This window comes from Diadema setosum, chromosome 18, assembly GCF_964275005.1.
Source record: "Diadema setosum chromosome 18, eeDiaSeto1, whole genome shotgun sequence".
In the NCBI taxonomy this organism is placed as follows: Eukaryota; Metazoa; Echinodermata; class Echinoidea; order Diadematoida; family Diadematidae; genus Diadema; species Diadema setosum.
The window spans coordinates 26,183,636-26,208,028 of NC_092702.1; the positions used below are offsets into that span (position 1 = coordinate 26,183,636).

A 24,393-nucleotide genomic window follows, 5' to 3' on the forward strand; every position below is an offset into this window, starting at 1 on the left:
TTCATTCATTCATTCATGTATTCATTCATTCATTCATTCATGTATTTGCTAATTACTTCGTTTATCAATAAGACGAACTGAAATAATGAGTCCTGGAAATATCCGAGAAGACGGTAACCTCACATGAATAGCGCGACTACTTTCACGATGTCTGTCATTTTGTCATTGCCTGTTTCCATTTCGTCTACCCCATCTCAACTCTTAATTAACGTCTTGACAAGTTATAGTCCATTTCTCTAGGTGAGCCTCTTACAAATCCACATCCTACCACCGCGGAAGCATTTGGAAATGTGTCAATGCCCTCGTTTTTCGACAGATGATGAAAAAGAGGCTTTTATCGGCCAAGTTATCTTTGCTTTGAAGCGACCTTACATATCACCTGATCAGTATCAGACTGTAACTTAAACATCTCACATGACAAAGAGATCACGTGTACGTCCGTTGCCAAGATAACAAGCTCTCCGTCTCCACCAATAATTACATCGAAGATTATTACATCATCCATGATAGATGTAGTAATCAAACCCGACCCAAAGACAGTTACACGAGGAACGACCGATGACATTTTAATAAGAAGTTAAAAAGTCTTGCAGCTTCACCGATTCGAAATAATTATATGCTCTTCTCTGTGGGGTCATCAAAGGGATTGCTTAGGATGGCTTCACACTGTCCCGAGGTTGACTCAAGGGCAGTAAAAGTGGACCCAAACATGGTCAAAAGGCAATCAACAGCCAAAGCAATTAGTGCAGAAGGTCACAATAGATGGCAGCACGAAGAAGGCTACACGAAAGCTACAAGAATGCTACACGAACGTTCCAAGAATGCTACACGAAGGTTCCAAGACGGCTACACGAAGGTTCCAAGAAGGCTACACGAAGGCTGCACGAAAGTGAGAATCTTTTCGAAAAATCTACCCGAACGATTCATGAAGGAAAAACACGATGGTTACATTACAAGAAGTCAATCCTGGAGCCTGAGAACTAGCCCCTCTCACCTCCCTGCTCCACCTGAGCTCGTATGATGGCTCAAAATGTTCCCAAAAATGAGCTGGCCGAATTTGAACATTTCACATTCCTTTATCGTATGTCCATCTTTGCTCATTTTCGAGACAGTGTAACGCCTGCTTCATGCTCGTCGAAGTGCAGAAACTTTCGGCTCGACTTGATGCTGCCACTATAGCTTGGACGAATAATGATGACAAATAAAGACAAGAGCAAGACACGATCATAACAAGGAGTGGTTACAGTCCGTTTTTCCGAAGGTTCGTTATTTCGAAGGGTCGTCAGTCAAAAAAAAAAAGGAAACATGGTTCGTTATTCCAACGGTTCGCCAGCACCCCCCCCCCCCCATTCATTTATTTATTATCATTGTGTGGCACGTGCTTATCAAAATTTTACAGACCTCCCCTATCACTTCCCAACGATACGGCGATATGGCTGCCATTCAGAGTCTCCGATGTTCTAACTACTCACCCATCGTTATTCCCGTTCTGTCAACCTCAAACATTATCATATGATGCGAATGATATAAAGAGAGGGAGAGAATGGAGGAGGGGGAGATAAGGGTGTTGAGGAAGCCAAACGTCGAGCAGCATGATATGCCTCTTCAGTTCAATCCTTTCCAAACTTTCATGAAACGCGCAAACATTTCGAGAGCCGGTTGTTGGTGATATTGATTAAAAAAAAAATCGTCGGTCTCCTCTATTTCCCACTGAGCAGCATGTTCCGCCAAGTTGTCATTCTGCCGTCATAACTTCCGCTCCACTCAGAGGCAAACAACATGCAAAGGCATGACGATTCGTTCTTCATTACTCCATTCGGACTTGTTGTCATTCCAGCTGCGGAACTTCCCGGATGTTTACTCCTTGTGCAGGCAGCCTGTAAAATGAATGAATTCAAGTAACAACCCCTCCCCCCCCCCCACAGACACACACACACGCGCGCAAGTTTTGCAGCCTATTATTGCTTTGCTTGTTGTATTTTTCCACGAGTTCGTTCAGTACGTATCATTCCCACAATGCAGCACCAAGCATGATGATGATTATCTCAAAATCCGCGCGCTGGCGTTGTGTGAAACGCCCACCTTGCTACCGCTTCGCAGTTATTAGTGGTGTCCGTCTGCCAGTGACTTCTTTCAGGACTCAAACCCTACAGGTGGTTGTCACACGTTTCTTCATCTCTGCTGTGTGGATGATTGCCCCAGACATAAGGATTTGAGGTGAACATCACTGCTAAACCCAGGCAGGCCTCCATTTCAACACCTTTTTTTAGAAAACATTTTCTACGTGAAACTGTCATCTAATATATTGACGGAGCTCTGGAAACTTGCCACTACATCAAGCAGTTTGTAACAAGTTCTTCGGATCTCTGCGTCTGATTTGTCAGGGATTTTCTTCAAACTGCAGAACGCCTACATCTGTCACGATGCGTTTCTTCAACAACCTCATGACGTTCATGACTGCTATTCTGAGCTCTTCAGGTAAGTTCGTCTGCAAAGCGAGTTGAAATTACCTTAAAGGCATAATTTACCATTTGCAGATGAAACAAAACCCCAGCATTAGTGCTTTAGAATAATTCTAAAATGTGAGCTAGGGATAGAAATAACCACGGTAAAAATTTTAATCAGTAAAATCAATGTTAAGTATTGTTAAATATACAAAATGTGAACAATAGTTATGATAAAAATGTTTCCAGACTAAACCATCTACAGTTACGATTTATTGAGAAAAATACAGATATTTCCTTATATTTTAGGCTTTATCGCAAAAATTTTATATGATAGGATGTTTTGTGGTACAACAGACCTACACATATGCATTGAATGTCATATCTTAGTGTTGTAAATTAGAAATTAAAATATGTTTGTAAATTAGAATTTAAGATCTTATTGACTCTTTTGACCCCCTCTTGGTGTATGAGAGTACAAACGAAGAATATGAATAACAGTGTGACAGACCAGTGAATACAATTCTTGTAGATCCTGTAGATTACACATAATGACACAAAAGATATACAATATCATAGTGTATATATGAATAAAAACATAAGTAAAATGAAAAGAGAAGATACACAGACAATGTACGTGTAAATAACAGTCTTTCTCAAACTAAACAAAGAAGGTTATTTTTCTTACCTACCGCTACGTGTACGTGTAGGTCCAGCTCTTTTTGTACCATCTAAGGTGCTTGAACGCTTCCCTTTTTCAGAATTCTTAGAAAATTGTGACATGATAAGAAAAATGAATCTTGCTAAGTTTTTCAAACGAAATGTAATTCTGTTATCAAAAAACTCTGGGAACCTAATTTTGATTATAAATGCTTAGGGCAGATGCAAAACGTCTCTCTCTTTGAAAATAAGGGCAACAAAAGAAAATACTGAAACTCATCACCTATGTGAGAATACAAGCAGAGTGTGCACTACATAGTCATGATGTGATGTGTTTACGGGTAATTTATGCGATCTTCATCGAAACTTACATAAGCTAAATGCATCGGATGTATTTAGCAATTTGATTAGAGTGATCAAGTAGTTTTCAAATACATGGTTGCTTTTAAAAGAACATCGGATTATCCCACAATCATATATTCTGATTTGAGAATCAGAGAAAAATAACGATGACTTTGTAGATGGCCTGATCAACTCATAACTAAACATGTGTCCTTGATTATAGAATATAAGTATTAATTTGCTTTCCCGAGATATCGAGACTTCTTCATTGGTGGTAAGAGTATGACCCCAACCCCTTTAATATAGCAATGAATTCGACCAGGTCAATGTAGCTCTGCAATTTCTAGTTGAACCCTGCCTCCAGTCTCATGCCCGTCGGAAACTGAGAAGAAAAGAATTTTGCCCGTTACAATTGGGGCGGATTGTATGACAGAGTCTTATAACCACTGTGATGAAAACTAGATTCGACCTTATAATGGAAATCGACTCCAGTGGCTGTCGGGAGTACAATTTGGAATCTCTCGTGAAAGTTTTCTTTTTTTTTCTGAGCAGAATTCAGGCATAGGGAAGTTCGTCCGGGGTATGAAGTCGGCCATATTTGCAGTCTTCCACTCTACCCCCGTAAAGCTCAAAATACTTTAATTCCAGAATAATACCCAGGACACAGTGAGCTCAACGCAAGAGGCTCTAAATCCATCTCGGTCATTTCCTTTAGTCCGACATCGACCAGTTTCGCTGTTGAGACCTCATGACAGTGCATAAAGGAGTGCCGACAGAGTTAATCGTGACATCATGATTCATACACTCAAAAGTAATTCTTGGCATCCACGGTCTAACAATAACCTGGGTCTAAATTTAACTGTTTTTATTTTGTTTTTTGGGTCGTGTGTCCTCATGTGTGTACTTTTCCCACCTTATATGATTTGGACAAACATCTAAAGCCATCCGTTAGTACCTGGCATTTATACACGATTAGGTTTGACAACATGATACCCAATCCCCGACAACGAAATGACATTGCACGATTCCCTAAAAGTTAGATAGTAGGTCTAAATAAAATGGGACATTTCAGTAAGAAATTACCATCCAAACGGAAATTTACCCATACTTACCAAACATAACTTTGCTTGCTAACAAATTAGCACACAAGTATAGATTTACAGTGTAATATTCAATTAATTGTGATATGCTTATGATCTGTTTTTAATGTATGTTTCATCAGAACAATCATAAAGAATCACACTGTTTACAGATGATTTGCGTGATTAGAATAACAAAATCACGGAACATGAAAAAAGGCATTAATACAACAGGGTCCAGACTTAGCGTTTGTATTATGTCTTGTAAAGCTGTGCAAACACTAATGTCAAGGTCATTTGAATGTCACGGTCATATCGATATGTAGTGTAAAGTTCGATCATTCCATAATTCACCTTGCTCCTCACTATCCATCAGGTCTCAAGTTGCAATGTAAACATTTGTTTTATTTCACAAAAGCATGGTTTCCGGCATGACTTCGTTCCGGAGATGTTAAGGACATAATGTTCCTATGAAGTAACCCATGCAGAACCCTGAAAAGTCCTTTTGAAATGACTCTGCACTTGGCCAGGACAAACTTTCGTTCTTTTCCTTAAAAAAATGCGACCTAAAGGATTCTCTCCGATCACAGGGCACACCAGGCAGACTGGATATTCTCTCCCCCCCCCCCAAAAAAAAAAGTTCTCGAATTTGTCTATATATAAAAAATTTTGTTCCTAGTGAAGCTGCCGAGACAGAGCAAAAATAAACACTGAACTGCTCAAACTTGATCCCAGTTTGTTTTCTTGAGGGAGGTTGCATCTTGTCATGTCTGACTACTCAATTTCCCTTTAGCTTCTTTCAAAAATATCAGCAGACATGGACTTCGAGTTTGTCCCAAAGTGATTTGTGGATTCGCATTGTTCTATTTACAGATATCTACGTAATAGGCATTCAACACTTGTACTGGTCTTGTCGTGTGTTATTGGTTTCAGTTTGTAGTCTTGTTTCCTGTACATTTTTTAATATATATATATAGAATGTTTGATAAATGGTGTTTCAGTGACGGACAACTGAATAGCTTTGAAGTGAAAAACCCACTTAGAATGAAGAGGGAACTTAACTGTCAGAGGGAAGAGAGATATGTGACCCTGCACCACAAAACAAACAAAAAGTCGCCAGACATGGATTTTTAGTTATGGACAGATTCTTAAAAAGCAGACTCTAAGGTTTAAAATGATGTATAACTCAATTCAAATGGACTCCCCTGACCTATCTAAATACTAGAAAGAAAGCACCCACTCTGGAAAAGTGTGAACTGAGAAAAGAGGCTCTGAAGTACAGGGTCTATTCAAGCGCTTAATCTTTACCAAGCCGTGCTAGCTGTGCAATAAAAGGGACAAAACATAGGAAGTAAAACCATCGGAACAACAACAATGAAGCGATTATCAGATTAAGCTGAAATTGAGCATGTTCTATTAACACATTCTGTCCATGATTAATGCCAACTTTCAAAGCAGTAGTATTATCCTTTCAAAAGTTATTAGACTTGAAAGTGAAGAGTGAGTAAAGGATTTCAAGAAATAAAAAAGGGGACTCTAGAATATACCGGATCATTCTATTCTCCCCCATTTGTAGAAAAACTGCTGAAAACACACTTTCCCATTGATGTTATGATACCAAACTAAAGGATAATGTAGAAGAAGGATAGCTCTTTCAGAAAATATGACAACCTCGGTTGACCCATTTCACCTTTTTTGAGTCCTCACATGAAATCAAGGGGTGCGACTTTTTGTTCGTTTTGTGATGCACGGTCACATATAGTGGGTGATGGAGCAGAAAGGGGCAAAAATGAAACATGAAAATGGACTCTCTCTATCTTCTTTGTTTTCATGGGTTTGTTTATCTCTGGTTTTAGTCCGAGAAATTAAAAAGTTGTTGAATAATGCAGACTACCTCAAACATGCATAATTACAGGTCCTAGGGTATATTAAACGATAATGAAGTGTATACTTATTGCCCAAACTTTTTTCATCTTCGTTCTTCTTTCGTGGTGTGCGCAAGTATTGAATGAGAATATTGCACGAAATAGCTTAACTATAATAGAGGAATTATAAGATATAATTACTATTATATTATAAGTTATATATGTTGTGTAAATTTATACGATACATTAATTTGATTTCTATAATTTTATAAGTTAGTCAAACCCTTGTTGGATATAATGGGATAAATTAACTTATTGCTGCAGACTCAACAATAATAGCAACGAAATTTCTCCAAAAGGAACAAAAAAATTTAAAATGTTACCAGAACTTCACGCAGGCCCCCGACTTTAGATCGTTTGGAACACACACACACACACACACACACACACACACACACAATGTGAAGCTTTTCCACGGCCTCTGGTTCAAGAGTGCAATCACATTGTTGGCTTAGCCTCGGTTAAAGGGTGATCGATCACTTGGTCTACTCCCACTTCGTCCAATATAGCTATCTATTCTCAACCCACATGGTTTAATCCCGTTTCGTTTACAACCAATTCGTCTAATGACCATTGACTTAGTCCACTTGCCATTTAGGCTCTCATTACCAGTTGGTCTACTTTCAGATGGGCTATGCCAATCTCGTCTAATACCCACAGTTTATTAGAAAAAATTGGAAACGTCCAAGGAGAGAATATTGCAGTTAGACCAAGTGGTCATTAAACGAAATGATAATTAGCCAAACTGGGCATTAGACCAAGTGAGAATTGGAACAAAGGGGAATTAGACAAAATTAATAGTGATGGAATCTCATTTTCTTTGCTCATTTCTCCACTAAAATTGATAGTAGACTAAATGAGTTTAGCCGTAGTGGTGTCAGACGAACTGGAAAGTAGACCATCTGCCCTATAGACCAAGTGGCAATAAGCCGGTTAAAGCTCGGTGGAATGTAGCTTTCCTGATCTTATGCAAAAAACAAAAAACAAAAAGAAAATAAAAAAACAAGCAAGCAAACAAACAAAACATGAATCAAATGAAAGGAGATTAGACTTTAGAGGAGCATATTGAGATTATAGTTAAGATAACGTGCCTAACTTTGTCTCCAGAATCAAGAAAGTCCTCGACATCAAAATGTGTAAGCCTATGCAAATCTTTCTATTTCTCTCGATCTCCGTCCACCCCAACCTCTCTTCGGTCCATAGTTATCATTTTTTTAGAATTGTGGCATACAGTGTGCATGAACCGTAAATTATGGAAGCATCACTAATTGCCTAATATGGCAGTGAAATTCAGAAATGTATGCCTGCATGCAGCTTCATATACTTCCTTCTGCCTTGAACGAAGGCTCAACGGATCTCACATGGCACAGTCATACAGACGCGTTTAATTTTATTGATTAAGCGATACCATGCTATCGGAAGGGGGCAGTAACATCCCGTAATGAGCCATTGTTCGATAGATTAAATACAGCTGCACTGATTTACCGCTTGCATAATCAAAGGTGACGAAAAGGTAACCCATTTCTGCAATGTAAAAGCTTGATCATGCCATGCTTTCAAGCGTACGATGCTTTTTCGTTACACAATTCGAAAACGAGGTGTTTTGGGGCGGTATTCTTTCTAGTACTTCCTCGGTTAAACTTAGCATTGACACAAACAAAACACACAACAAACACATACACACACAACACACACACAACCACACACACAAACAAACACACCCACACACACACACACTCTCTCTCTCTCTCTCCCTCTCTCCAGACGCCATTGACATCATTGAAAGATGTGATTGCAAAAAAAAAAATGCTACCTCTGGAAAAAATAAAATATCGGAATAGAGGGAAAATTCACCTGATCATAATAATATAATATAATAATATATGAATATATTCGACAGTGTATATCAAATTTAAAACAGTCTCTTCTCAATTGTGAGATATTCCAAAACCTCCTCCAAACTCCGCTCCCCGGGGATACTGCCCTCATAGGGCACATCAATCTCGAGATTATGGGGTCACGAAGCATATCAGTAAGCAAAAATAATCTCTTGTAATGCGAAAATAGTAACATAATTTATTTCTGTTTTTTTTTTTGTTTTTTTTAATTCTGTTTCGACGACCTGCAATCTTTCAAACACACCTGTGCTGGTCTGAAGTTACATACAAAATAATAAACAACAGAGGAAAAGAAAACCACCTTGCTATTATTGCTTTCCAAATCCGAAGTTATATGACGTCTGAAAATTTCGTGAAATATAGAAAAATAGCAACCATTAGGAAAATAAATCAGATTGCAATCTTCTCTATGCAGTTCCTGAAAAGTTTTTTATTTCTATTCTTTTTATATATTCATTTTTATTTTTTTTTTTATTCATGCTTACATGTAAGCGTCGTAAAATGTTAGAACGGAATATATTACGACTTGCTATGTCTGCGAGGGGTTGTAAAATGGACCGTAAAAGATGGTGAGAGAACTTGTAGTCTGGCATATTTACCTTTTTCACAGGTGTTTTTTTTTTTGGCTATAAATAGACGGTTTTCTACTGTTTTTTCCGGTTGCACGAGCATGGACTCGGGAATATGTAGAATATGCCAAGTATAAGAGTTCCCCAGACCTATCAGTGCCAGTTCAGTTTTGTTCATGTCGTTTTGTTTTGTTGGGCGTTGTCTTTTGTCTGATAAGACGACAATGTACCCTCTTCTCTCGTCCGTTACTCATTACTCACACGATGTTATTCGTCCAGTTTACGTTCTGGCAAGTTGCTAGGTTACACGGTGTACATGTCCATAACATGGACTTCAATAAAAGAAAAAAAAAAACGACGGGTAAGCGAGTCATGGCAAAGAACAGTGCAGGGCTCGAAGACATTGACCTACTTGATGAACATAATATAAAGTACAACTGGATTATTACGTCATTGTGTCTCTGACCAAATTCTACCACACGCACATTTCTGGAAGGGTCGTATACTAGTACAAATTGTATACAGTTACGGGACAGTAAAGAACGACTAGAAGAAAAATACAGTAACACTTAGGCCTGTATTATCAGCTACCCAGTTCAGGTTGTGAAACGGACATTCCGTGAGGAACCAGGCCATAGACTGGCCGGACGATTGTCCGGGGTAACTGACCGACAAGTGGCAAGATGAAACCATGGTGCAGGAAGTTGCAATAATTCGAACGCCGAAAATACAGACGTTGAAATGAAATGACAAGGGTAACCTGAAATCGATGTATGAGTCATTTCATAAAGAGGGAGGGGTTTGTTTCGTGTCCAACTGGTATTGTAGAGCTACTCAACTGACATCCAAACTGGATGCCTGGACGGATATTTGAGTCAAGAGTTGGGGATGGTGTTCGAAAGAATAGAGGTACAGAGAGATCGAGCGCGCTCTGCGTATATTCACAGCCTGGTTGCGCTTTTTGGTGCAGGGTGCACTACGCTTTAGTTTGGAGGCTTCTTGCAAAACTATTGAAGTGCATGTAGCAGTGAATGACATCATGATTGTAATTACCACTTAACTATTCATTTTTCGGTCTAACATGGCAGGACATCGATGTTGCAGTTTCGATTTATATCACGAACCTGCACGTAGACGCTAAGAAGCAACGTTTAAAGCAATATAGCTGAAAACTCGTCACTGATGTGAATAAGATGATCCGAAGCAGGAAATTTCTAGAAAGATATGATTTAAAGAGTAGAAATTTTTTGAAAAAAACTGCAAATTTTGTCTTCGCAAGTCTAAAGACGTTGATCAATGTGTTCTTCGAACACTGAATTGCGGGAAAATGTTTCACCATGGTCACTCTTGGTACAACCCATGCTGGCAGCACGTCAGCTTTTCTTCACGGTCTCACATTCCAGTCATTTGTCTCAAACGTCACAACCCTCACAAAACGAATGATAATTATTGGGAATTCAGATGATTTACAACTAAAATGTACTCCAAAATAATTCCTATAATGTAGTATTAGTTTTAAGATTTGATTCGCGTATCAAACTTTTTTTCTGGTTCACAATAAACTTTAGACCTGCAGATTATGTGGCAACAGCTGTGGGTCAAAATGATCACATCAGTGAGAGAGATCAACAATATTATTTTGATGAATGTCAAAATACACAGAGGTTTCTTCACCTGAATTTCAATGATTCTTTATCTCTTCAGACCCACCTAATAATCAGAGGTGCTTCGGCCCACTTGGGTGCTTCACCGACACCCTACCCTGCCACAATCTGAACATGGCGCGGCCTGCTGAAATCGACACGCGCTTCTTCTTGTTCACCCGCCAAAACCCGAATAAGGCGCAGGAAATCACGTGGCGAGATCTCACGACTGTCGAGGGCTCCAACTTCAAGGCAAAGCGATACACCAAGTTCCTCCTGCATGGCTGGATTGAGAACACGGAGAAACCGGCGTTTGTGGAGATGAAGGATGCTATTTTGGCTGCGGTACGATACTAATCACATCATTATTATCATTTAACTCGTCATAAAAAAGAAATGAAATAAGTGTGAGCTAGCATTCCAGACTTTGGAGATTGTTTCATAAGGAAACTTATGAGGGCCATCGAGAGGAATAGATCACCCTCGCCTTTTTTTAACCTGAGTGGGTCTTACAAGGCGAGGCACGAGATCTCGTTTTCTCCACTTCTCGGGTCTGAGGACGCAAGAAAACGAGATAGTGAGTTCTCGTCATCCTGACCTCTTGAGTTTCAAGAATGTGAGAAGGCAAGATCCGAGACCTCGTCTCCTCTGCTTCTCGAGCCTGATAAGACAAGACAGGCGAGACAAAAGATCTCGTCATCTCTCGTCACCTTTCGTCATTTTTCGGACGTTTCCGGTCCGAAAAGGCCTCGAGCACTGACACTTTTTGTTGTTGTTGTTGTTGTTGTTGTTGTTGGTTAAAGGAAACAAAAACCCAGATAACTGTTGATTGAACGAAGGCAGATCGTTTTCTCCACTTCTCGGGTCTGAGGACGCAAGAAAACGAGATAGTGAGTTCTCGTCATCCTGACCTCTTGAGTTTCAAGAATGTGAGAAGGCAAGATCCGAGACCTCGTCTCCTCTGCTTCTCGAGCCTGATAAGACAAGACAGGCGAGACAAAAGATCTCGTCATCTCTCGTCACCTTTCGTCATTTTTCGGACGTTTCCGGTCCGAAAAGGCCTCGAGCACTGACACTTTTTGTTGTTGTTGTTGTTGTTGTTGTTGTTGGTTAAAGGAAACAAAAACCCAGATAACTGTTGATTGAACGAAGGCAGCAGTATTAGTTGAACTCATCAGTGAGAGTTTGAGGAAAATTGGACATTCCATTCAAAAGTTATGAATTTTAACAGTTTTAATGCTGTCATCACTGAACAAGGAGACTATAACAGTTCATGACGGCATTATGGACAACAATGTGCTATAGAAAATATGAAGAAAATTCAACCCATTTTCACTTTTCTAGCATTATGAAAGAGCACTTTGCTTGTAACCTCTTTCAGAAATTACCCTTAACATGTGTCAGTAGCATGTTGATGGAATGAGTGCTTTCCATGCAAATTTTATTTTTTTGTGGAATTCTCCATATATTTTCTCTATAATGCTGTCCACAATGACGTCATGAAGTTTAGTAGTCTCCTTATCCAGCAGTGACTGCACTAAAACTTAAAAAAAATCATAACTTTTGATTCGAGTGTCTGATTTTCCTCAAACTTCAAATGATATAATATTCTACTAACAGTGCTACTTTCACTCTATTCAAATGTATATTTGGGTTTTCGCTTCCTTTAGGAATGAATAGTCTGTTGAACGAGATCTTGGATCTCGCCAATTCGAACCCGAGAAGGCGAGCAATGACCTCGTCTTTTGTCTGTTCGTTGGCACCTGTAAGCTCCTGTAGCTCCTCCACCCATATCGTTTCTCAATAATGATATGATTATAATGGAAATGTTTACTGCACAATACTCAATCTTATGGGTGATTGATGTTGATGATTGCCAGATAAGCTGATGCGTTATTTTGTAGTGATACAGAAGAGAGTAAACTTCCAGATAGTACACATGGTACATTTAGTATGTCATACAAATCACCCTGCCCCCGGAACTTTCACATGGAGATTTTGAGGTGAAATATTCAAAACTTTATCTTGCACGACTGTTAAACTCACAATCGGATGTGTCAAACCGCTTTTTAACAAAGATAAAATCGAAAATATCCAGATAAAGTGTATTTAAAACATATTTTTTAATGACCTTTTCATAGTTCTGCGTGCCCTGACTCTCATCGTCAGTCAAAATGTAAATGGACATGAGCCTTCTATTTATGCAGCTGTCTTTCCATTCTCGACACAACATTACCAACAGGGTGATTTCAACGTTATCATGGTCGACTGGAGGGGAGGGTCCCTCGATATCTACGAGACCAGCGTGCAGAACGTCCGGGTAGTTGGGCGCGAAATCGCCACTCTTGTCTACAAACTGCGACGAGTCTTCTACGCCTCTCCAGCAAGAATGCACGCCATTGGGCACAGTCTTGGCGCTCATGCCGCCGGCTATGCCGGGTCAGAGATCGCAGGATTTGGGCGCATTACAGGTAAGAAAACGAGGGGAGTGCATGGAAATTTGTGTTTTCTGTCATTCAGCTTAAAGGGATAGTACAGTATTGCTGAAGATGAGAATTGGGATTTTAACTTTTTTGCGAGATACCCTGTGCACGTAAACACTTATGACAGAGTACAGAACATACCATTCTAAGAGGAATTCAAAGTTTATTTGATGAAAATCGGGTTTGGTATGACTGAAACATCCAAAAACAATGTAAAACAAAGCGATCTTAAAAAAGTGTGGGTTCCACACTTTATTAGAATCGCTCTGTTTTGGATATCTCGGCTATTTCAAAATCAATTTCCATTAAATAAACGTTGTATTCCTCATGGAATTACATACTCTCACAAAAAAAAAAAAAAAAAAAATGTTAGAAACCTGAAATTAGGTCTCAACCAAAACTATACGATCCCTTTAATCCTTTCCCTACGAATTGTGTGTCATTCAACTTTACCCCTTCCCTACGAACTGTGTGTCATTCAACTTTACCCCTTCCCTACGAATTTCTCAATGTCCCATAGACTTGACTGCCATCAGACATAAATCTGGGTCCTGAGAAGTGGACGACAACCACTTGCAGACCATAACTCGAACAGAGTTCACTTCTTTGCTCATTACTGTTGCTAACGAATGCGGTTTGGAAGCTGACAGGTTTTGATGTTCTTCTCCTTTACGTCTTTCTCTTCCGTAGGTCTTGACCCAGCTGGTCCGGACTTCCTTGGCAATCTTCATAATGACTGTCGCTTGGACAAAACAGACGCCCTCTTTGTCGACGTGATTCACACTGACGGGGCCGAAAGACCAGCGCTCATCAAAGGCATGAACGGACTTGGCGTCCAAGAAGAAGTGAGTTAGATACTAAGATTAAACTTTTGTCTCTTCGGCCAATCCTTGAAGCAAACTAAAAGCAAAATTTGCTTAGGTATTTACTACTTACATATTACATCCGTCCTGACGTACATTAACTTAAGTTTCGTGTAATTATCACCATTCTTTTAATTGTGAGTGAGCTGACCACCATTATCATAGGTTATTCCTTTTCTGAACCTTGTAATTAATTTGTACCTTGCATTCGTCTCTAATACACTTTTGTCACAGAAGAACAATCTTATTTCGAAGTTGTTCCAATTGGGTCCATTGTATTATTGTTCAAGAGTGTTTGACTATCGTAAATGACGTTCTGCGGTATCTGATGGACTTCAATCGTTTCATAATAATTATTTCCCGAAAGAGTGTAGTAAAAAATAGCCAAAGAGAACGTTTTACCATACATATGGAATAATTATCCTATTATATCAGCCTACGTTGTACTTATTTTCGTGTTTGCAAACCGTTACAGTTGGGTCACCAGGATTTCTACCCGAACGGCGGACAATACATGCCAGGCTGCTTTGTAACGCACTGCTCGCACTACCGCGCCATTTACTTCTTCACCGAGAGCATCTCCACCTGCCGCTACGAACCCACACACGTCTGCCAATCCTGGCAAATGATGGAGAATCCATCCTTGCGGGCCTCGAACTGCACGGCCTGCGACTCGTCCGGGAGTGCCTGTCCTAGAATGGGATTTTGGGCGAGCTCCAGGTACGGCACGGGGTCGTACTATCTGCAGACGGCGTCATCGAAACCGTTCTGCTAGACTAGGAAACGAAAAGATTATGACGTACTCCGGTTCGCGCAACATTCAGGGCCGTACCATACTGACACCAAAGCCCCAACAGCAACACAACATCCGGGACTTTGAAGCCGACAGTGGCCCCCTGTATGTTTTAGGACTCAGAAGGACAGATAGGAGCGTCTTTTTGTTTAATACTCGTTTGTTTGCGTCTTTTTCTAGTCCGAGGGGTGTCTACACTTGTGATCTAAAAGTATTCATACTTTCCAGATCCACACTGTTTCTGAATCAGTTGAATGCATATACTTATAGCGGATGATGTTACCAGATAAGTATATTCCCATGACCTCTAAAACGCTGAATTTGAAACAAAGATTTCCCCGCTGAAGTTCAGTGCTCCTCCACCACCGATCCCATTTTCATCCATGGATACAAGCAGGAAGGATTCTTATGCAACTCCATACGATATTCTGAAATCCTCATCTACTTTAGAAGGGACACGCCAGGTTCTCAATGTGAAAGGGTCCACGCCCTACCCTGGGAGATGCAATGACTTTCCTGGTGTTATGCAGATGTCAGACCGTTGAGGTCAAGTGTATTCACGTTAGTTCAGAAAGCTGCACATTGATTATCCCCTCAAACACACACACCCCACCAACACCACCACCACTACCACCGTCACAGCCTTTTTGAGTGAGGTAAATTTTGAGTGAAGTCGAGCTAACGGTGTCTTCATACACGAAAAAGTGAGACTTTAAGTCCTTCGCATTGATGTAACGAAAAAAGGGAGAAAATTGGAGCTTTACAGGCGCATATCCAGGAGATGCCTTCATAACAAAATAATCCTTCCGAAACTTCGCGGTCAATTACGAACTTAGTAGCTGCCGTAGTCTTACCAATGAATATTTGTTTTAATTCATGTAATCATGCTCAAATTTTGGACTGTTAAGTGTTGCTTTCTGTTGCGTTTTTTTTTTTGTGTGTGTGTGTGTGTTTTCTTTTGTGTTTCGTTTTTTTTTTTTTTTTTTTTTTTTTTGCTGACGATATTGTTTTGTTGAGGTTTGATAACAAAAGAATAACAAAGCCATCTCGTAGGATATATTGTCAAGGATGAGAACTTTGAATATGGGAATAGAACCGAATGGCGTCTCTCTCCGGGTCATCTTCGCCGAATGACAGAGGTGCGTTCTTGCGTTATGATGCTCATTGTGAAGATAAACTGTGGTTAAAGCTTAATGTTACTGGGCGGGAAGTTCCAGACATAATAATCGCATTTGAAGATTTGCGTGTCAGTCATCGCAGACCGTGTAAATGTACAAATATGTACTACACTTCCTACCTCAGCTATACTGATAAGATTATCAGCAATTCGTGAAAGAATGCAAACACAATACTTCAGCTGCATTGCACAATATAATGGTTTAATATATCTAAAGTGTTGGTGTAGTATATAAATACAACAATCTATAACTTTATATAATATTTTGTAGATACAGTGATTTTTAATATAATGCGCTATCTTTGCATGGTATGTCTGTATTATGTATAAATGCTGCCGTATAGCTGCATGTCCCATTATTGCTATTATTGTTACAATGACTGTGTTGCTTTGATTGCAATTGTACATTGCTCCAAAAGAGTGTTTTTATATCACACGCCTGTATTTGGATACCTTCGGAAAGGCATATTAAAGCATTTTCATCATTGCCTTTGAATGGTTGTATATAGTAGTTAAATTTTGCTGCTATTAGCTCATACGTTGACTATAAAAGTGCACTGCCGTTGATAACGAACACGGTTATAAAGGAATTTCGGTTATACAACGAAGTAAAAATTCAGGCCGCAACATTCACCACTCTATGTATTTTTATTGTTCATTTGTTCGGTTATAACGAAATTTCGATATAACGAAAGAAAACTGCCGGTCCCGGGGACTTCGTTATAACGGAAGTCCACTGTATGATACCAGTTAACGAAGGATCATATTTTCCTCATAAGAGAAATAAGAGAGCTCTTCCTCTATACATAGCAGTTCAAGACAATGTGCTAGCGCTGCAAAGTAAACACAAATGTTGTGTACTGTTTCTTCTCCACTTCCATTATATTTTGTGTGTGTGTGTGTGGCTACACGGCCTCGTTTTATTTGTAGTATACATGATTCAATGATTTCATGTACAGTTCGTTTGAGTTGGCTTCTCAACATGATTTACACGACTAAATTTCCGTTTATTGACTCAGAAAGGGGTTATCGGTTATGTCAGAGCAAAACGAATAATGTACAAATGTATGTCGTAACTGTATTGAGTGTATCGAGTAAACTTGGCGAGTCAAAAATCCGTTCGTAGAAAGTAGCGTGCAACAAAAGAATTCCCCCACGCAAAGAGAGCGAAAAGGTCTTATGCTTAGTTATGTGTAAAGGTATGTGTTCATTAAATCACTTACAATCTGGTCATCTTGATCAGATGGATTTGAAAAGGGTATCAGCATTGTGGAGCAACGTTGAAAATCGAGCAGGAATAATTATGTTTTTTTTTTTTTCAGAATTGCAAAATTCGTTCTAGCAAAGATAGGCGAATGCGAAACCAGTCTTTTTTTTTTCTTTTTCTTTTTTTTACCAGGGTAAAATATCACTTGTTGATATTGAATAGAAACATGTACGTCCTAAAACGTTAGGTCAATTGTGTTTTGTTTTGTTTTGTTTTGTTTTGATTTGATTTTCTCAATTCGAAATAAAGTCACGGTAAAAAAAAAAAAAAGGAACCGAATACCTATCTTGGTCTGTTTGGGCCTTATCGACTTCACTAAAAGTGCAACAGATAATAAAACATAGGGGTGACTGTCTCGTGTCTGTGCGTGTTTGTTTCGTGTGTGTGGGTGATGTGGGTGTATGTCTCTATGTAAACATTTTGTTTACACACATTGTCAGTAGTTTCAATAGCTCAGCAGTTTAATATCGGTATAAAAGAAATAAAAAACAAAATCGAAAACTTAGATACCAGTATGTAGGAATTTCTACTCTAAACAAGGAAGCAACAAGCAAACACTCACCCGAGTACACACAAACATAACATTATGAAAATAAGGATAAATACGAGCTCGCTATATGCTCCGTAGGGCATTTGATCTACTAGTATCAGCTGCCTATTTCTTTCCTTCTTTCAATACTCTCTAATCTGCTCATTATATGTACCTAGACATTTCTCATTCTTTTCCTCGTGCTCTTCTATGACTCACCATATCACCAACTCAATTGTCTATTATTCGTGCTTTTGTGTGGTTAAGCGTATAAAACAGTGGAGTCCGGTGTATCCTGAGGAAGCCATTAAAATCAATCTTACAGAGAAGGAATAAACAAACATTTAAAAAGACTCGTCAGGAAGTGTCAATTATTAAACAACAAAAAGCCAACCCCCCCCCCCAAAAAAAAAAAAAAAAAACACACAACCAAAACAAAATACACATACACACACACACAAAAAAAAAAAAAAAAACCAGCTGGTCGTACGGTGTAAGAGCGAACGCTGTCAATCAAGAGTGCATTTACCTTCATAGACCAAATTGCACAATAATTATTGGTGGTATAAAAAGATACCAATAACCACATGATAGTCAAATCGTTCAACAGTTCACCAAGGGGTTTCACGCAAGGTCATTAAGCCCCGAGACCTAATTTGAGCCGAATCCTCAAACTTTCTCCTACTCACATGGGCACGGTAGTCTTTGAATTACATGTCTTGCTTCATAAATTATGCATATAGAAAGATCGTCATGGTCTAGACTACGGAGGTATACAGAGGGTATCCACATCATTTGAGTATAAAAATGAGACGTCGCGTTGATGGGTCCATGAATCGTCAGTCAACCAATCAGATGTCGTCATTTTAACAAACAATAGCTTGTTGTTTGCCTTGGAAATGATCCTATTCAGCCCATCTCCTATCAATATAAACTAATGACTTTTCAATACATCCCAAGGATTTTTTATTCAACAGTTTATTTATTTCCATCAAAAGAGAGAGAGAGAGAGAGAGAGAGAGAGAGAGAGATAGAAATGATTCAAAGAGGTACATGTGTCTATCTCACTTTCATCCAACTGATAAGGACAGTTGAACACAATATAAAATATATTATGCAGGAATGATTTATTATTTTTTTTTTAAATGAACAATACACACTTTGTCACGAAAGACATAAGATCTTTATGATTTTGGTAAGGAAGCTGAAATTAAAGGGACTGATGAAATCTATTATGAAAGGCCAGTCATGTACGACATGTACACCTCAATGCATTTGACATGGACTTCTTTGGATCAGCAACAGGAAAAACAATTACATTTGGCCGACTTCATGCTGTGGTATAACTGACAAACATGTCATGGAGTACGAGAGACATTGCAACGCATGTCTAGGCCTCTGTGATTTTGAGGTGGTGGGGGAAGGGTAACGATGTTTATTTATTTATTTTTTTTTGTCTGTTGAAGCTGAAACTAAAACTTAAACCTTTCACATGATGTGACATGTCATAAGATTACTGTGAAATAAGATCAAGGGCAACTTTGGCAATAATTGTCTATGGACCATTTAGACCTGAGGATATACTCAAACAGTGTATAAAAATACATAGTGAAACAAACAAGTCAGGCTTTATCAATTGACGAGATAGTTGTAAGTAAACAAGACCTACACGTGTAATTCACAAGGCATCACTTGTTTATGTATGTGTTTACAGATTCAATATTATTTCCGATCACCTAATGACTCATCAACATATACATGCCACCCGCGAACAATAGAACTTATACAACCTTCCGGAAAGATTAAAAAAAAAGCAATTCAACAAACGAATAAAATTCAAGAAAAAAAAAGAAACATCATCACTGAAAGTAACATTGAAAATTATGTTAGCATGCAGAGGGTACCAGACAAGGACTTTCACTGTACGTCCCTTATCAATACATGATAAAAGTTAACTGCATGGTTGAAAATGCTCTCCCCCCCCCCCCAATCAAAACTTTGTACATGTACATCTTTAAACAGTCCTAATGAGAGACCCCATCACGTTACCATGCTACGAATTTGTCAAATCAAGTGACCATTTACTACTCGTCGATAAGAGAAACGAGAGGGTGTTGGGGATTTCTTTTAAAGAGAAAAACCACTTTTCAGCCTTTTCTTCCGGTAGTTTGCGATGCTTGTGCCACACGGAAAATCATCATAGAACCTAGAACCTGTCATTTAAAGTTTCCTTTTCATATTCTTTAGTGTGTTCTTGTCGTATATTTATTCCACACTACGAAGTTGTACATTGCTAGGATAGATATTACAATGTACATTCCCACAATCAAACTCGATCGTCGATATGAGAATGACACAAGTAATTACGAGAAATATCAATTTTAAGTTTGTGGTTTAGGATTGAAGTCTGGTGACTTTTCACTTGTCTTTTCCTAACTGTGAATAATTATGATCGACTGGGACTGACATCACTGGCGAAAATCACTCAACTTTCAGTTAAAAATAAAAAGTAAAAGTATCGTGTGCAATGAATGTACAGCCTTACAATGATTTGCCACTGTGTGAGCACACCAACTACTATAGCCTTTCGTCAAGGCCCTCTCGCTGTAAGATGGCTGAGCGAAGCGAGCCCAGCCGAGCACGACACAGTGGGCCAGAATGAGCTCAAAGTGCGCCAAAATTATATTCCATGGTTTCTTTTTACTCAAAGTCGGTGTCTAGGGGTAATTTGGGGCGTAGAATTGATTGAACATAATTTCAAACTCATATGACGTCACTGTGATGCTGATTTTTCATTGGCTACCAAAAATTTGTCTGTAAATGATGAATCAATGCAAATCTTAGGCTGTTTTCTTTTTCTTTAAAGATTAATTTGAAAAGGGGTTGATTTATCTTTTCACATTCACTGACACTTATCTACTACCTACAAGATTCTTACATATATGTCATAGAAAGTGTATAAACATTCGAGTTTCGTTAAAAGAATCGAATTCATGCTGGAAGTTCCATATTATACACACGTACTGCAAAGTAATACTGTTGTCCGTGTAAATTAGTGAGAATATAAGTTTAGACGTACGCTGTAATTTCGGATGAATTTCTTCACTCTATTCTAACAGGACATAAATGTGTGATATAAAATCAATCTCTCAACTTTATAACCTTAGGCGTATGCCATATCAATTCATACAAGCGCAACACTCAAAAAACCATTTTGTTTAATTTTACTGGAAAGATAAGAAATTGTGAAGTCAGTAATCAGGAAAATGCATGAAAGGTTAAAACTTAGCAACTAAGAATGAGTCTGCCGTGTATGAAAGTTTACTTGTAAAAGCTGTAACAGTTTTTATTTTTCTAATGAAAAATCTATCGGAATCACTCTCATATGAAATTGTAAATTCATCCCCCGTTCCACAAGGATATCTTATTTTTCTCATTAGTCAGTCGTCGGAAGCAAAGTTTTTTGCTTCCAGCAACCCACAAGGCACAAAGTGTATGGGATCACAGTCTAATGAATCTGACTTGTATTGGTCGCCTATCAGGTCAATGTCAGACAGGTCGGGCATGATCCGACGAGGCAAGATCGTCCGATGAGGATCACGCGAGCAATGTCTGACACTAACCTGATAGTCGACCGACACAATCTGATTCATCAGACTGCGATCCAATATACTTTGGTGAACGGCCGGAAAGCAACAGACTTTACTTCCAAAGAGTAACCGATGAGAATAAAATTTCTGTGTTTTGGTGCAGAAGGTTCTATCTGGATAATATCAAGAGTAGGATCGAAGTATTTAGGTGTCCATACAGTATGTATCGCAGAGTGAATAGCTTGTTTACAGTAGTGGCTATGACAATGGACATTATGGCTGTGGCCTTGGCCATGTGCAATTTTGTACTCTTTTATCTTTGGAAGAGGGGTCTTTAAAGGTGCTGGAATTAGCCCTATACGTATATTTTATAACTCTGGCCTTTAACGTGCAAGAAAAAAAAATAATAAATTAAAAAATAATGCCGCCCTCATGCGGCGCCGTATGATAACAGAATTCCTAAACGGCTGCCAGGTCCAAAATAGACGTAAAGTTCCGCAGAAAATCGGCTCTAACACAAAAAGTGGCAAAAGGTGGCAGCCAAATCTGGTATCAGCTTAAAGCTGAGACATCAGGGAATGTGGTGGTAATAGAATTTAGTTGGAAATCCATGGCAATCTAAACTTTTCATTTGAATACATTAAAAAGACAAAAAATAACCTCTTTTCAAGGATATTTACCATGAAATATTCATGAAGATTAAGTTTCTTTGCATTTTTACGGCATTCATAACGTAAAATAAACTTTGAGAAATGTGTGGGAGAAATTACAGGTTCATATCTCAAAAACTACATGTTGAAATTACTTATTTATCAAAGATGTTACAATTTGCTTTGAAACTCTTAAAATGTTGTATTTTGCTACTTCAGGTAGGAAATATACCCCTTTAATGCACATATCTGATTTAAATATTTTAATGAAATATTCTTCAAAGTATTTCATCTCAAGAGCGCATGTCAAAAATTAAAAAGTCCCAAGTGCCCAAAATGACTTTTGGCGCACTTTGGTATCTCTCTGGCCCTCTGTGCGACGGCGCAACCCCACTCGGCTGGCCTCTCTTCACCATACAGCGAGAGGGCCTTGACAAAAGGCTAACCACCGACGGAATCTGTTATTCAGTGACACAAACACAAATGTGAATTGTGTTACTTAACACTCACAACAGCACGAATTTATATCTCAGAATATGATAAGATCGTTTCGTTGTTGTTTCCTTTGACAAAATAATGGCCCTGATATCGTCAACGCAAGGTTTATATCAATGAAAGATAGCACTTAGCTGTCGCAGTGAACCCAAACGTCAGCCTTTGGCAGAGTTGGTAACTATTAGCTGCCGTAATTTCACCTATTCTGAACATGTATCACAAATTATTATTTCTCTTGGTTCGTGTATATTATTAAAAAGTTGCTGCCGCACTTGGTAAATGTCTGCGTTACTAGACGTGCACATGATTATGTTTTTCGAGATGGAAAAAATGAACAAACAATATTCTTTTCACCTCGCACTACAATGAGAACACATACAATAACAGGCTCGAAGCATAATACAATATCTTAGTTATCACACATGGTATTTATTTCATACAGCAGAACATATGCAATTTCATGTCATATTCTAGTGCTCTTCCACAATATCTGTCGGGCAACACTCGGTGCAAGCAGTACAGTGCATTCTCGTCATGACGTATACGGTTATACAGAAATTTTCCTTACAACGAAGTAAATACATGTATCCCGGTAAAAATGTCATCTTTTATATAATTTCATTATTACATGCTTCATCGTTCTGCTACAACGAACTTTCGATATAACGAAAGAAAACTGCCCATTCCGAGGACTTCGTTATAACGGGTAGTGCGTACAGGTATTGGCAGTGAAAGGATTGAACCCTCTATAAAGTGATTGAATGCGGATACGTACACATCTGTGCAATTAACAAGCTTTAGTACAATACTCGGTGTAATGCGTAGAAAAACTTTATACCGAACCCTCTGCAAACATTGCAAACTCCTGTTATTGTCTCCAACGTGACGCCAAATAATTTTGTTCGCTGACAACGGGGCACACTTGTTTGTTGTTGTCGAGATCTTTTAAAATCGCAAATTGGCAAGAAGAAATTGACGGTGGCCATGTGTATGAACTCTTCAGTACTACATAGTACAGAGTCACAGTGGAACTACTGTATTTAAAAAGCATCCTGCAGGACACTTGTGATCAAAAAGTAAAAATGAAAACCGAAGACAAAACAACATAATCACGTTGTTACCAGATAATTTCAATATCCACATAGTACCTTCAAAGGCAAGGGAATATGGAGGAAAACCGCTTTGAACATGTTACCTTATTTCGTTATGAGGATTACATAGTATACTGCCCCTTTTCAATATACATGTAATGAACAAGGTAAGACATAATCATTTATCATAAATTCTTGGACGGAGGAGATCATGTTTTGTAGGTTTACTGCTGACGAATACATGAGTTCAATAACAACAGTCCACGTGAATTAAAAGCATCATAATAATTATGCACGGAACTGATCAGATGGGTACGTGTATGACCTCTCCCTTTGCAGCATAATCTACTGTGTGTACTTTAAAAAACATATGTATATTTCGTTTAACGGTGTTGTATGGTCGAGGCAATTTATTTTGGGATAAAGGAGTTTTAGGAATTAGAGGCCAAACACAGTGATGAATAATTTTGAAACTGGGAGAAGAGTGGATAAAAAGTACAAAAACAGGTTCATGACAGGAAGCGCGATCAAAACAGAGGCTTCATGGTCCAGCAGTCTAGTCATGAACATTCTGAATTCAAACCTGTTGTCCATAATATACTTCATCAACTTTAAAGGGATGGTATAGTATTGGTGGAGATGAAGACTGAGCTTTCAACTCTTTTTGCGAGATACAATGTGTACTAAGAAACCACTTATGAAATGTTACAGGACAGAGAAATTCAAAGTAATTGTTGATGAAAATCGGTTTTGCAATGGTTGAGATATCCAAAAACAAAGTAAAACAAAGCAATCCTAATAAAAGGTGAGTCCCGCTTTAGTATCACTTTGTTTTGGATATCTCAGCCATTTGAAAACCAATTTTCATTAAATAAATATTGAATTCCTCTTGGAA

At 38.7% G+C, this 24,393-nt stretch overlaps 1 protein-coding gene across 1 annotated transcript; it reads left to right on the forward strand.

The window, feature by feature from the left end:
* The first annotated feature begins 2,423 nt into the window (after positions 1–2,423).
* Positions 2,424–14,681, forward strand: LOC140242021 (pancreatic lipase-related protein 2-like). Its single transcript, XM_072321764.1, has 5 exons — positions 2,424–2,478; positions 10,622–10,905; positions 12,803–13,031; positions 13,734–13,888; positions 14,382–14,681. The coding sequence occupies exons 1-5, from the start codon at positions 2,424–2,426 to the stop codon at positions 14,679–14,681; spliced, it is 1,023 nt and encodes a 340-aa protein (XP_072177865.1).
* The last annotated feature ends 9,712 nt before the right edge of the window (positions 14,682–24,393 follow it).

What these genes read in the sequence shown, in the direction of transcription:
- LOC140242021 (XM_072321764.1), top strand. Translation starts at nt 2,424, where the DNA reads ATGCGTTTCTTCAACAACCTCATGACGTTCATGACTGCTATTCTGAGC. An exon ending in TGCTATTCTGAGCTCTTCAG is followed by an intron (nt 2,479 to 10,621) that starts GTAAGTTCGTCT and finishes TTATCTCTTCAG; the next exon opens with ACCCACCTAATAATCAGAGG. An exon ending in GACTTGGCGTCCAAGAAGAA is followed by an intron (nt 13,889 to 14,381) that starts GTGAGTTAGATA and finishes AAACCGTTACAG; the next exon opens with TTGGGTCACCAGGATTTCTA.